The sequence below is a fragment of the Netta rufina genome (assembly GCF_964035555.1).
Source record: "Netta rufina genome assembly, chromosome: 1".
NCBI lineage: Eukaryota > Metazoa > Chordata > Aves > Anseriformes > Anatidae > Netta > Netta rufina.
In genome coordinates this window covers 63,811,346-63,826,538 of record NC_140123.1, presented here as the reverse complement: position 1 = coordinate 63,826,538, position 15,193 = coordinate 63,811,346, and the positions used below count along the sequence as shown (strand labels likewise).

Sequence of the window (15,193 nt, the reverse complement as noted above, 5' to 3'; positions counted from 1 at the left end):
ACTTTTCCCCCACCAGCATGGGTCACTCTGCCAGTTGCAGAGCTACCTGTCCCCACCGCTCCTCCCTGCACCGTGACATTCATCAGGAAGGGCAGCAAGTCCCCAGGGAGGGCAAGGCAAGGGCTGTGTAAGCTGGCAGTGCCCCCAAAACAGCGTCTGTGCAGTCACAGCCAGGGTGAGACGATCTTGCACCAAGCCAAAGTGAACCCTAGAATGAGCTCTTCACACAATGGCGTAGTTTCCATCGGAATAGGTTTCTGTTTTCTGTCGCACCAAAGTATTTAATTTTTAGGCTTGTGCTGTCATTTTTTAAAAGTTTCTTTCATTCTTTTAATGAGAGCGAGAGCCTCAGAGCTGTTTTTAGCTCTAAAAGAAAGATTTGATGCGTTCTGTCTATTCCACTTCTCCCCAGGGACATTAATTCATAAGCAACAATGACTATTATAACTGTTTACAGTAGCCCTCAGTGAACAGCAGGAGACTTGGGGATTTTGCAAGAAGTGAGGGTATTCGGTTTCAGAATCAGAAGCTGAACTCAAAGCTTCAAACTCCAAAGTGTTTGGAATCGCTCAAACAAACACCGCGAACAATTCTCGACTTGCCAACTTCCAAAACCGTGCGAGTCTTCAAGCTGGTTTGGTTTAGTTTGTCTTGCTGTGCCGCAGAAACCAAAGCAACCCTGAAGGTCAAAACGGCTGAAATGTTACCCGTAGGCATGCCAAGCTCTGCTTGTTTAATCACAAAATCCCGCTGCCAGAGCACGCTGTGCAGACGGACAGGAGGTGCTCGATGGTGTGAGAGGTGCTGTGGGTTTGAGCTGAGCTCCAGGAGGACTGCCGAGCCTCTCTGCCACCACACTGCTGGCTCTGGTGTCTCACCTTCTCCGTCCTGCTACCACACACATCCTCGTTTTTCTGTAGGGTCTGGGGTCTGGAGCTGTGTAACAGTTAGCTGCAGCCATCAGGGTAGTTTGGTTGCAATCGGGTTGTGTCTGACTCTGAGTGACTTTGAAAAGGAAACCGACTCCGGCTGGAGTTTTCTTAAAGCTGTCGTGTATTTTGTTTTTTTTTTTTTCCAGAGTGCTTCTCAGCTTCCCTACGGCAAAGCTCTCTATACGTATGAGGGGAAAGAGCCCGGCGACCTCAAGTTTAACAAAGGGGACATCATCATCCTGCGGAGGAAGGTGGATGAGAACTGGTACCACGGGGAGCTCAATGGCAACCACGGCTTCTTTCCTGCCAGCTACATCCAGTGCATCAAGCCCCTCCCGCAAGCTCCACCTCAGGGCAAAGCACTTTACGACTTTGAGATAAAGGATAAAGACCAGGACAAGGACTGCCTGACCTTCACCAAGGTAGGGGAACTGTTGTGTGGTTTTTTTTAACAGTTTGCTACTGCAGGGACTGAAGGGGCACCTATGGTGCTAGCAGCAAGGTGATGCTGGGAGCTGGCAGGGTGGATTTCCTTTGCCAAGCAGGATTCCCCCTCATGCCACGTGCTGAAGGACATCGACATCTCCAGACCTGCAAATCCTCCTCCCCACGGGGGCAGAACCTGCTCACTGGCTCCTGCAATGCCCCTGGCAAGCCCTATGGTAGCATCCTCTGAAAATTGCTCCCATTTAGTCTGAAGGACGCACCACGGAGATAGCTTGGGCCAGGTAGCACACAATTAACACAAAACACAACAGGTAGAACGTAATACCCACTTTCTGAGATCATTTTTTCTGTCTAAAAGGCATATATTTCACCTGCATTAAAGTGTTATGCAGGAACTACCGAATTTCAGAAAAAAAAATCAGATGGAAATGTGTCCTTTAGTGTTCCTCATTGAATCAGATGCTTCAGTATTTTGTTTTAAAATGGCATTCAGCTTCAAAATGTATGTTGCATCATACTGTATAGCAATTAGCAATTGAAATGCACTATCATCATATATCACAGCATTTCCTATTTCAAGAACACAAACATATTAAAAAGCAGACATTCAAGAAATAGTCTGTGTGTTGTATTTTTTTTAAAGCTGAAATGTTTAATAAATTCCATTTGGAATGAGGGAAAACTGAGATATTGTCATTTCCCTTGGATTTAAAATGTCACGTTTCCCCTTTCTCCCCCAGCTCCCTTCCTGCCTCCCCATCCCCTCCCTAGCAATTTGTGATGACCTCAGAGGGGCTTCATGGATACCAAAAAACCCATAGTAAAATAAAGCATATCCCCTAATGTTAATTTATGGCATTGAATGCCATGGAGAACCTGCTTATTGTCATTTTCTGTTTTATTTCAGCTGTCTGTGGTTGTTATAGTATCACATAAAGTAATAACAGTTATGCTGGAAATGAATATGAAAGAGATGATAAAAATATCCTTCACCAGGGTTTTACTGACCTCTTCTTTTGAGGCTACTTATTATAGCTGAATGAATTATTTGCAGCATATAATTTTCTCACCAAATGGAACATCTTTTCCACTCGTGCAACATTTATCAGCAGAATGCAATTTCCTAGAGTGTACACTTTCTCGTATTTATTTAAGAGAAGATTTGTAAGCACTTTTGCTCTATAGCGAGCAAAGCGTTTGCTTGTAAACACTGCAGACCCTGCCACTACCCGGACAGATTTGAGCTGTGAAACTCTGAGAAAACGGGCTGCTTCGTGGGAAGTAGTAGCTCTGCACTAACAGAAAGCCAGGAATTACCTCTGAGATGCTACCAGCAAGTGTATTTGCTGGCGTGTGGTTTCCCTTGCCCAGAGGTACAGAGGAGGTTTATCTGAGAAGCGCTCTTCCTTGTCTGCCCGAGGTATTCATCGCTTGCTTGATCCAAGAAACTCAGTCGGGATGGCAGAGTTGCAGTCTCTTTTGTTTGAGCGGGTCCTTTCTTAGCCACTTTGGTATCTGGTCTGTTTGATGCCATATCTAAGTATCCCCCCTTTACAGTAACTGCCTTTTTATACGGATAGTTCTCATTTTCTTGGCTGTCCAACGCCATTCCTATAGGCAGCATTTCTTTCTGCTGTTTAGCTTTAGTCTCCATCCCTCAATTTTCCTTTTTTTCGCCCCTCTTGTTACTCTCTGCATCCTTTTATCCCCGGCGCCTGTGTTTTCCCCAAGGGGGGTTGCTTTCAGTTCTGCTGCTGCTTTCTTCCTTCCACTACGTGCACTGTCACCTTGTAACTGTTTTTATGTCTTGCCTATTGTTCTCTCTGACAGTGAATAATCTATTTTTCATCTCAGGACTTTACCGTCATGTTTTCATTGGTTTTCTCAATGCTAATTTTAGCTGTCACCTGTGCTGGTGAAGGTTCCTGTTTAGCCCAGATTTCAGATCATCTGCTGATGCAGTCAGTTCCTCTGCACAGAGTCACGAGCACTGCCTTGCAGGAGATGTGATTTGTCACTCAGAGTAGCAGTCATTTGAATGTCTCAGTTTGCATCTGAAGACGTCAGACACGATCTCAATTTCATTTACTGTATTTTCTCTTTTCTCAGGTAGGAGAAGTTGCATCAGGACACCATTCATATAAACCAGGGTAAACTGTTGGTGTCCCAAATCTCATTTAATGCTGCCAGACATTTATAACTGGATTTTATATATAAACATACAATAAAGAAGAAATTGGATTTTATACATAAACATACAATAAAGAACAATTTTATTCTGAAGAGCAACTGTAAGAAGATAAATCAAACATAGGCACCTTCTGTATCACTGTTTTGTTACTCATTTGCTAGACTTTGCTTTTTCTCATCCTCTTTGTTACTGTGCAGACAGAGTATCTCAGTGCAGTAAAAGAAAACAAAGGAAGGATATTTGGGTTTTCCTCTTAGTACTTTTTTCAATATTTAGATGTCCTGTTGTCCCAGAGGTGGACTGCAAGGAAATGAAATCTGCTGCACGCTGATCCTCTGCAGAGGGCCTCTACCATTTACCCATTCTCATCTCCTGTAGGCAGAGCACTCTACAGAGAAAAGGCCAGAGATAAATCGATGACAACACTTCTGTATGTGTGGCTGTAGGTTTAAAAACGGGAGGCAAAGAGCAACCAGCACCCTGAGCATCCAGGCCAACAAACAAAACTCAAACTTGCCGTTTTCTTATACTATGTGGACTGCTCCCTTAGTTCCCCCTCCCAAATTAGCTGTAGGTTAAGGCTGAGGGTTCTGCCTCTGTTCCCTCCTCTTCGGTGTCTGCAAGGAAACAAAACACCCTGGATCTATAGCTTAACGTGGTTTTCCTCAGTGATTAGTAGGGATCAGATAGACCAAGCAGCTACGTTGCTCTCTGTAATGACTGCCTCCATCCCTGGGTCCATTTAAATCTGGCAGCTCCTTATTCTCATTGGTGTTTGCTATCACCACAGGACATCTGTCTGCACACCTTTGGGATATGCTCATTGAACACAGCTTTCTAATGTCTCCTCAGGTGACACCGCTGTATGAACCTGGGCTCCTGCTGTTTGTTTTAAAAAATGACCCATCCTTCCTTGGGCTGGGATTTCTGGTACAAAAAGGATTTCAACTACACCAATGCAAATCTGGAGTAATCCCGTTGCTGTCTGTATATGTAGTTACTCCAGCCTTAGCATCCAAATTCAGCCCGGTTTTGTTTTGGTGTTTGACCACATTTGTGTGGAGGAGTTCAGGTGGCACTTTGGAGGCCGAGTCCCAGTGGCAGACGAGTTTCAGACCTGTCAAGGTAGCACAAACTGTTTCCCAATCCTTATTGCTAATCCATCAGCCATTTCCTTCCCTTCCCATCATTTTTGCTCCCAGCCCACGGTGCTGGTTAACAAGTGCCCTGCCACTTTTACAGTTACCACATCCCATACTGGTGCCTGGCTGCAGAGCAGCATCCCAGCCCCTTGGCAGGCAGCGCCATCAGCCTTTGCTTTTCAGAGGGACCATCATGCTGGTAGATGGCAACGGGGACGCTCACGCCAGCTGGCAAGAGTGGTCAGCACGAGCACGGAGCACTGCACGGTGCCACCCTGCCAGCGCCAGGATCTCCCTGCTGCTGGAGATGGGGTTGTCGTCGTGCAGAGCAGCAGACTCATCTGCTTGGTATCGCTCCGTTAATGGCTGTTAATGACGAGAGTAAAAACCAGGCTGTGAGTCACGGCTGTTGTTGGACACAGTTTTGTGCCGTCTCCGCAGCAAAAGGGTTCATTTCGCTGTCAGTCGGATTGCTTTCTGAGTGATTTATCTTTGCCTCCCTTTCAGATAATGTTATAAACTGGAAGCGCAGGTCCTACGCGCCTGGAGCAGGGCTGCCCCACGCTGGTGAATAGGGAGAGACTTCAGCAGGTAAAAGGGAGCAAATAATGAGAGACTTTAGGAACAGGCATAAAAAGAGCACGAGCTATCTTTGTCAACCTACAGTGGATACCATCGGCTTTTGAAATGAGACTTTAGGCTTGGATTCACTTATGCTGCCTGGGAATCAATTTAGTATATGTGAAATAGTGGAGTTCAGAAAGTTTAAGTGGTATGCCAAGAGATCTGTGGCTCTTTACTATTCATGATCCTTTAGGGAACCTTTCTAGGAATTTATAGGTAGCACAGCCATCCAACTAATTTAAGGCATTAAAACAGTTCATGCTGGAGCTTTTGCCAGCCCAGTGTGTAGAATGATGTCGTGGGCTGTGAATTCAAAGAAACTTTCTATTAATAAAGAATGTCAAGAGATGTTTCAGGCTTTGCTGTAATTCTTACAGATTTTCAACACCCTTCTGAAAATGAATTCTGTAATGGAAAGCATTCTCAAGGATTTGCACTTTGCTCTCCCACAAAGATGCACATTTTGAATGTCAGTATATCTCATTACGTGCGACGATCTGATTTTCTCATATATGGCCACATTCAACAGCCAGACTTGGCAGAGCCAAACTAAAATCAGTGTATGGAAATGCTTCCAGATTTTGTAAGTCTGTAGAAAGTAAAGCTGGAAGGGACCTTCAAAGGTCCCTCTTCCCTGCCCCATCCTTGTGCAGGACCAGCAGGATCCACCTCTTCTGCCATGTGCCTGTCCAGCGTGCCCCATGGACAAAAATTGCACAGGTTCTTTAACATGAAGGCAAATTGAGGAGTTCAGGGCTTTTACAGTTAAAAAGTTTTTTCTCAGTTTCTTATCTTACATGTGCGTGTGCATATATACCCATACACAAGCACACATAAGATATGTACATATATATATACACATATAGTGAAAGCGTAGGCTCATCACGCTTTCGGTTTTATAAAAAGTACATTAAGAAAATAGCTGAACAAATATAGGCAGCAGAAACTCTCATAGCAGCTTCTTGAAGCAGTGAAGTCTTTTATTTTCTTTATTTACCCTCTTTACCTAGATTCTAAATTTATGATAATCGGTCTTTTGTAAGAGCATGTGGAAACTTTGCAGAGACATATAACTGTCAGTTCTTTACACAGATCAAAAATGGTCCGTGCAGACACAGCTTTGGAAGGGAATGCTATTCTTCTCTTCAGGAAATTAAATGCACAAATTCTTTTTGCATCCTTCCAGCTGTAATAAATAGCTGAAGGTTCAGTCTGTGGCTGTTTCTCTTAGCTTTCCCCAAATGGATCATTCAGATGAATAATTCAAAGGAAACATTTAAACTATTTGAAAGTGTGCATGTTCAAAATGCACACGTTCTCAAAACAGCAAAGTACGTCACCTCGCTGTTCTGAGCATTTTCTATCAATTTAAGTCCATGGTCTGAACAGCTTGGATCAGAAGTTAGTTTGTTGTTTGTTTGTTTGTTTGTTTCTTTTTTTTTTCACCTGTTTGAGAGTTATCTGCAAAAAAAATAAATCTCCCCTCACCTCAGCAGTTAACATGGATAACTTGTTATACAGAGGACTGTATGCCATATGTATACGTATGCTTTTATTTTCCTAGCTGAGTGGTGAAAATAAAGCAAGAAAGGCGGGGAACTCCGTCTCAGCTTTCTGGAGGAAAAGGATTTTTTCTCTCTTACAAATTTCTGCACAGAAACGGAGGAGGCTTGGATGCCATGAGAGAATGAGTGGCATATCAGCAAACTTGGCTTCACAGCTTCTCTCAGCCCACTCCTTTCCTGCGGATACAGGAAAGTCTCAGTGGGACCTGGGCATGCAGGTGATGCTCCACAGAGAGGGCTGCCTGCAGCAGCAGCTGTAAAAAGTGGTGCTAGGTCAAGGTCTTGCTTGGTGTGGCAGACTGAGCACACAGATGTGACAGCACAGGTCTATCGATGGGTTAAACCACCCAAACTGGAAACACTCAGGGTTTGTTTCTAGTCATGTGGGCTTTTGTAATGACTGGTATGTTTTGGGTTTTAGTCTATCAAAAGAAACTTTGTACAGTAAGAGTCTTCTTTACCAACGCTTTTCTTAATCTGCTTTATAATCAAAGTTTATCTTCTGCTACGATTTTTTTGCAATATATCTTGAATTAACTATAGTATAACACCATTGGCTTTACCAAACTAACTTGTATCTAAACTGAAGATGATCCAACAGTTGAATGCAACTCATTTTTTATACTGTTATACTTGCCTTTTTACTTGCTCTGCATTTTCACCTTCTGATTTATTTATTTTTAATGAAAACTGACATTCAGTGCACCAGCAGTGAAAGATAGCTGCTGGGCACCTTGCACTATACTATGTTTCTTGCTGAAAAGGTTTCCAGGTCTACTTGTGCTCGCTGGGATTTCCCACTGAATTTCCTTCTGCAGCAGCCAAGTGTCATGTTTATGCTGGAATGTTTTCTCCTTCAGATTAGAAACAACTGCAGTGAAGACAGGAGTTACCTGTTCCTACTGCTGTGTATATGCACCTGGAGCTGCTGGCAGCTGGCATGAGCTGCAGGACACAGTGCTATGTGGTTGGGATGCATGGGGTAGGATGCTGGTCCAGGACTCAGGGAACATTTCTACATCTAACTATAAAACCTGGAATTTATCCGGTGGAAAAAATCTAATGATGTATTTTGTATATTTTTGATTTTAGGATGAAATCTTGACGGTCATCAGGAGGGTAGATGACAACTGGGCAGAAGGAATGCTGGGCGACAAGATTGGCATTTTCCCTATCCTCTATGTTGAGGTAAGCTCATGACTGGTGGAGGTGTGGGCTTCTGTGCACATCCTCCATTTATTTTTGCACCCGCAAGGGAAGGATAACCTTGGAAAAATCTGCATGAGAAGGACAAAATATACCACAGTAACTGAATTTTTTGGTGCTCTGCCCTAAGGCACTGAGAGTACATTTGTCTCAGTCAATTCAATTTGGAGCAGCAAGAAAAACATACACCAGGAACTGCTGAAGACTTTCCACTCAGCATTTCTGGTGTCATCTACTCAACGTGTATGGGAAATTGGAGAGGATGACCACAGTAAGGCATCTTGCACATACCCAAGGAGAGGCAGGGGCTGCCGGTGGGTTGGAAGCACCTCCACAGTCTCAGCCATGCCCCAGAAGCAGAGCTCTTTGAAGGGCCTGGAAGTGCCACATGAGTGGCGGGTTTTGTTTGTTTTGTTTTGTTTTGTTTTGTGGGGTTATTTTAGCAGGATGTCTTAGAATCAGAGGATATTCCAGGTTGGAAGGACCCATAAGGACCATCAACTCCAACTCCTGGCTCCACACAGGACCACCCAAAAACCAAACCAGATGTCTGAGAGCATTGTCTAAATGCTTCTTGAACTCTGACATGCTTGGTACCATGACCACTGCCCTGAGGAGCCTGTCCCAGTGCCCGACCCCCCTCTGGGTGCAGACCCTTTCCCTAACCCCCAGCCTGACCCTCCCCTGTCCCAGCTCCATGCCGTCCCCTCGGGTCCTGTCGCTGTCCCCAGAGAGCAGAGCTCAGCGCCTGCCCCTCCGCTCCCCTCGTGAGGGAGCTGCAGGCCGCCATGAGGCCTCCCCTCAGCCTGCTCTGCTCACGGCTGAGCAAACCAAGGGGCCTCAGCTGCTCCTCATGCATGTTCCCCTCCAGACCCTTCACTATCTTTATAGTTCTCCTTTGGACGCTCTCTAACAGTTTCATGTCCATACATTGTGGCACCCAGTACTGCACCCAGTACTCAAGGTGAGGCCGCACCAGCACAGAACAGAGCAGGACAATCCTTTCCCTTGACCAGCTAGCATTGCTGCGCTTGATGCACCCATAGGTACAGTTGACCCTTTTGACTGCCAGGGCACACTGCTGGCTCACGCTCAACTTGCTGTCAACCAGAGCAGACAAGAGGCTGCTCTCCAGCCTCTTGTCCCACAGTCTATACATGTATTCAAGGTTGCTCCAGCCCAGGTACAGAATCTCTACCCACAAGGGAGTGAAAAGTTCCTCCTAATTTAGTATCATCTGTAAACTTTATGTATGCATTCAAGTCCTGTGTCCAGATCATTTATGAAAACATTGAAAAGAACTGGCCCTAAAATGGAGCCCAGGGGAACCCCACTAGGGACTGATCACCAGCCTGTCTTTCACAGTTCAGTTGTGTTTGAAGTCTCTGAGAGAGAATTCTTTGTCCTGAGCACTTTCCATAAGTCATTTCCACACGAGACATCTTGTGGAGTAAACACTTGGACCTCTTGTCCACTGAGCAGACCCGTCCTGCCACTTCTTCCCACTGCTATGCGTCCTCCTAATGGTTCCCATCCAGCCAGAGGGTCAGGGGAAGAGCCCAGGGTGCCATCACGGTGGCCCTGTTGGAGCTGCTCTGCTCTCTGAGCACTTTCAGAGAACTTTCCTCCCTCACAGATGAACCATGCATGCAAAGCGCTGATGGGCACCACATGTGTTCCTATTTTATTGAGGTGCTGCCTCTCTGCTCCAGAGGCTTAGCAATCCCAAAGCCACACAGCAGCATCAATGTAGGCTGGTGCTGTTCTCCAGGGTGAAGCATCTCTTGTGTGGGCACAGCAGAGCCCGCTTCAGCCCTACTACATGCAGCTCTGATGCCTGCCTCCAAAATCGCTTCTCCAGATTTCTTAGTTAATGACTTGAGACAAAACAGAGATAATTAGTGCCTGACTACCTAATTATTAACTCTGACAATGACCAATTTGGAATAAACTATCATTAATACACATTGCATTCCCACAGTTGACAAGAACAATGATATTAAAACCAGAATGTGTAGGAGCCTTTATTGGGAAACCAGCTGCCGCCCATAAGTTAATGACTAGTTTTCTTCTACTCTGAGCATGTAAAGACCTCTTCAGTTTGTTGTGATTAAATCAGAGAACCAGGATTTCTCCCAGATTCCATCCTTTTTCCCTTTTCTTTCAAGTTCCTGAGGGTACAAGGTGACTGTCCTGAACTTTGCTACAGAAAGAGCGAAGAGGGGACCTCTGCCAGCCGGGCACTGTTGCACAGCACCACCTTTCCCCAGCTCTAGTCTTGCATGCAGGCTGCAAGTGCTTGCGCTGCCTACACACCATACAGCATCCTGATGCCTCTCCCACCCTTAGGTATCTGTTCTCTTTAATTACTGCTCCTGTAGGATGAAGGTCTGGGAACCTCAGAGGAGCAGCCTGCTGGGAACAAGTGCAGTGTTGTCTCGCTGAAGTTCTCAATGCACTAGCTTGTCCCAAGCGGCCACAAAGGAATAAGAGGAAAGGCTGTATAGAGTCAGAAGATCAATACTGGAAGTTTCTAAAGAAATGTCAACAGCAAGGCACCCAGCACCATGGGAGAAGAATGCACTTAGGAATGTGTGTATGCATAGACATTCATGTACAGACACACATGTATATGAAATAAGTACGACTATGTACCTTTATGCATATATTTGCATAATATGCACACGCATATTTCATCTGCATAAATTTGAAATTGGTAATATTAAAGTTTTCAAATGAGACACTTGGATGATACGGACATAATACTCGTGCCATGATTTGTAAAGCCAAAGGGAAAAGATCCTCCAGACATAAGCATCAGCCCCCTATTTCATCCACATCCTGTTGGATGGAGGCCTTGTTCTGAGTATGAAATGGGCTTGTGCAGCTAGTGGAGTTTTATGGTTATTTCACTGTTGCCAGGTTCAGATGTTACTTTACATTAAAAATTAAGGGGATGCAGCAGGCCAAATCCCAAAGAAGTTTTGAAAATCTCAATGCCAATGTTTATGAAATAAATCCATTAAACAAGTAGTACTTCCATCTAAAAACACTCCCTGAGTCTGTCCAAGTCCATTAAGCGGTTTTCAAAATCTTGGCAAAATGTGCAGAATAAGCAAAGTTTAACTCGCACAGTAGCCTTTTACTTGTGCAAGTTTATCAGCCAAAGCATGTGGGATTTTGCCTGGCATCCAAAGCTGTGCACTCCGGAGGGAGCCCAAACAAGGGCACTTGCCCTTGCGACAGCAGCCAGAGCTCCAAAAACCACTCTGGTTGCTCATGGATGCTGAGTTTCTGTGCCTGGGAGGACAACTTCCAGAGCAAGACTGTTGTGTCACAAAGCAATGGCACAAAACACTGGACAAAGATACCAGAATAAATCTGCTCCCGGCAGTGTTTTAGAAAGTCTGTATCTCAGCCTTATGTGTGGTTGTCCAAGCAGCCATATTTCACACAGTGCAAAGTGGCATATTCTTTATGCTTTGCTCCTCAAAAGTGTCCAGCAAGGATGCTTGCAGGCCTGCTGTGACTGAGAGCTCCCTGCAAAGAGCCTTTTTCCTGTCTCTGTAGTGTCATCTGTGTCCTACAGTCAGAGAAGCTACAATAGCGTGAGCAATAAATATTTGCAGCTCACTATGGCGACTTTTGCAGAGTGAGTCACACACAAGATGTGGTCAGGGAGAGTTTACACCAATTTTTTTCTTAGTTTGTTGCCATCCTTCATGTCCAGTAGAAGTCATTTGGGATGATAATTTATGTTTTAATTTGGCTACAGAAAAAAAAAAACACACGACAATCAAAATTATTCTCAAGGTGCCTTCTGCCTGGAAATAAGCATCTTATTAATAATTTCCATAGTCTGAAGTCATCTTTTTGCTGGGAAGTGTGTAGGACCTGTAAGGAGTTCAAAGTCCTAACAAGATTTCTTTTATTGTACTGTCTTCAAGCTAGCTCCCTCATTCTTAATAACTGCTATTATCTCTGTTTGGAAGTTGTAAGTGTAGTGCCGTTCTGTCTAAAATTGGGAATAATGAAGAATACAGGGTGTCCTAATAGATTCAAGTGTGTGGGAAGGAAATTTGAGGGCACGCCTAGTATGTGAAAGGCCAAATCCTGCTCGGATGGATGGTCAGTAACCGTAACTTCAGAAAGCAGAGCTGTTAGACCTGAAACTCTGCCTGCAGCCCCCAGCGCAGAGAGACATTGCTCGAGATCGAGAAACCTTAGGAGTCCGTGCTAGAGCAGGGCAATTACGTGGAGCACGGCTGTGACTGTAATATCAGCATAATACAATTGATGAAGTGCCAGCCCATTGTTATAATGTTTTATGACAGCAGGGGCACTGAAAGCTGTGATTAAGTAATATTGAGAGTTTTTAAAGGCTTTTTACAGAGCGGTGAAGCAGCGTAGTGGAGATCTTCTGTTCTTCACAGTCAGAAACAGGAAAAGGTGGAAAGGAGGTCTAGGAGAAAGAGGGAGGAAGAGAACTGACAAACCCGATGGTCTCAGTTCCCCATGGCATGGATACAGGAGAGTCCCGTGAGATCCAGGGGAAAAAAGATCTTGTCAGTCAGTGTTTAGAAGGAGTGCAGACAAAGGGAAAAAAATAATCCAAAACCAAATGCATTTCTTAAAGAAAACAATGTTTTTTCATTCCAAAATGAGCTTTGCACGTGCAGAGCACTCCTCTTAACAGCTTTGTACAGTACCACTGGTTCTACTGATCAGTAAGAACAGCTCACTCCATACAAGGGTACCCAAGCACATTTCCCAGGATCTTAGCTGTGGTCATTGCATAGTGTCACAGAAACCCGTCTTCCCAGCACAATTTGTCCTTAATTGTGTAACTACATCTTTTGCTGAGGGTAACCTTTAGTTAGCCACCAGGTCAGTGCAAACAGTGAAGAGTTTAGTGTGCATGTGTCAAGTTAATCTGAAGACAGTGTTCCAGGAGGAGATGAGAGAGCCAGTCTGAAGGCAGTGAAGCCTATCCCACAGCCCAGCCTATAGCCCTGCCTCACTTTGAAGTGTTCAGCATTTTCCTGGTGCTGTTGCCCACAGTCTGACATTCAGTCTCGATGGCAGATTTCGGATTTTTTTTTTTGTCTGTCTGCAGATTCCCAGCTTAGTTCCAAATATCCAAATATCATTGTATTCGTGAAAACTGCATACTTCATGTCTACATTTTCTTTGTTCTCAACCTTTTTTGGTTCCTCCCTGCAGCTGCAGGACAGATGGATCCCTATGAGACTCCCATAATGAATTCAGCCTCAAAGCCTGCCCCATCACTTAGAGATGTGTGGCCTCTGTGGGAGCATACTCTACACCTTTCAGAGGCTCACTTATGACATCCTTTTAAAAAAGGGATCATTAGACAGTCGTTAAATAGTAAGGTTTGTTTGGTGCCCTATCAAAAAAAAAAAAAAAAAAAAAAGGAATGATCTCCGTTTTTAGGGACTGTCAAAATGGTTCCAAAATGGTTCATTTTAACCTTGCTAGTGTCATTTAATGATAATAAAATTGGGGGATTTTGAGAGGTGGATAGAATGAAACTGTAGATGGTTTTAGAAAAGCTGACTTACTAAATCTCAGAGGAGCAGATTCATCCGTGTAGTAAGTAGGTGTAACGCTAATGAGTAAAGAATTATACCCATTAACATCACAATTGATTTTTTCTGTTCTCTTTCCTTTTGTGTGCCAGATAAAAATGGTATAAGAACCTTGTAAATCTGGCAATAATGTAAGCTGTGAGAGGAGTTCAGCTAATTTCTGTTGAAAAGCTTTATTGATATTCATTCTCAAATTTTGTAACTACATCGTTGTAAGACTCTCATTCCTGCATCTTCATAGTTTCTAAAAAGTTGGTGCAACCTGATTTCCTCTTGCATAGAAGACTAGAATATTCCAGCATCCTTTCTGGTTTCAGATTTCTGCATGGATGGAGTATAAAACACAGTTCCCCTGTTTCACATTCAAACTGAAACATGCAGAAGTTGTGTTGTAGGCTGCAAGAGGGACCTCAGTAAGAACCTGTACACTTACTACTACTTTCACGTCAATCCGTGGATAAAACTTATTGATTTAAAGTGTTGTCACACACATACAAAGTAAAATCATTTAAATAACTTCAAATAACTGATGCCAGTCAGCAAAGCTAAGAGTATTAGCAGTCAGAAGGGAGAAGAAGATTAAACATTCAAATGCGCTGCTGTTCATTAGGGGAAGCTTTGGGTAAGTGTCTGTTGCACATTTCTGGAACATATCCAACTTCTCAGTGCACTATTTTCACTGCTTTCGCCACTTGTAATGTCTCTAGCTTATATAAATATATAGAACATGTACCATCCTTCCCATTCTGTCCTGGAAGTGTTGCTGACAAGCGACTTTTATGCTGTCCAGATGCGGCTGGTATAGCCCAAATGAAAGCTACAGTGACAGGTCTGGGATTTCTGTGTAATCAGTTCTCAGTGCAGGTTGTTGCTTTTAAACACGTACTTCTCTCTACTAGCAAGGACGTAGGACAGTCATTCTCCTTAGTCGGGTTCCAGCATTTGTGAACCACGAGGTAACATACCATCTCCTTCAGAAATCAGTCAAGAATTATCTTTACAATAGCCACTGTATTTGCATCTACTTGAAACTTTCTCCCGGATCATGCATATCACTAGTTTGTGAGTCATATATGTATCATTTTTAATCTCTGTCCCACCCTTTCTGCAAAACAATGTCTTATTTTCCCTTTTGTTTATATGAATGAAGAACCTTTTGCTCCTTGTTTTAATGTAATGTAAATTAGCATGACTCTGGGCATTTTTTTCCCATTTTTCTTAACCTTTAAGTCATTTCTCTGAAGTTCTCCGTTACTTTCTAGCATCCTTCATGAGGTGATTATTCATGCATATTCTGTAAGATTTTCCTCTGTCTTCAGGATACAAAATTGAGCTAGTGTTAACACCTTTGGACTTAAATGCCCGCTTTCGCCTACACTGGATTAGCTGAGCTCCTCAGCTCTGTAGACTTGTTTTAATCACTCATTCCCCTTAGGCTATGTCTGGACAAGTCGATGCAGGATTGCTTTCTGGTTTC

The 15,193-nt window shown here is 43.9% G+C and overlaps 1 protein-coding gene across 1 annotated transcript in view; it reads left to right on the top strand.

Annotated features, from left to right (window-relative positions):
- The window catches only part of SH3RF3 (SH3 domain containing ring finger 3), a gene marked incomplete at its 3' end in the record, with an annotated part of 228,873 nt that overhangs the window by 147,349 nt on the left and 66,331 nt on the right, over positions 1-15,193 (top strand). Inside the window, exons 2-3 of the mRNA XM_084282789.1 lie at positions 1,079-1,354; positions 7,994-8,089. Coding sequence (XP_084138915.1) covers positions 1,079-1,354; positions 7,994-8,089 — 372 coding nt within the window. The remainder of the gene's footprint in view (positions 1-1,078; positions 1,355-7,993; positions 8,090-15,193) is intronic.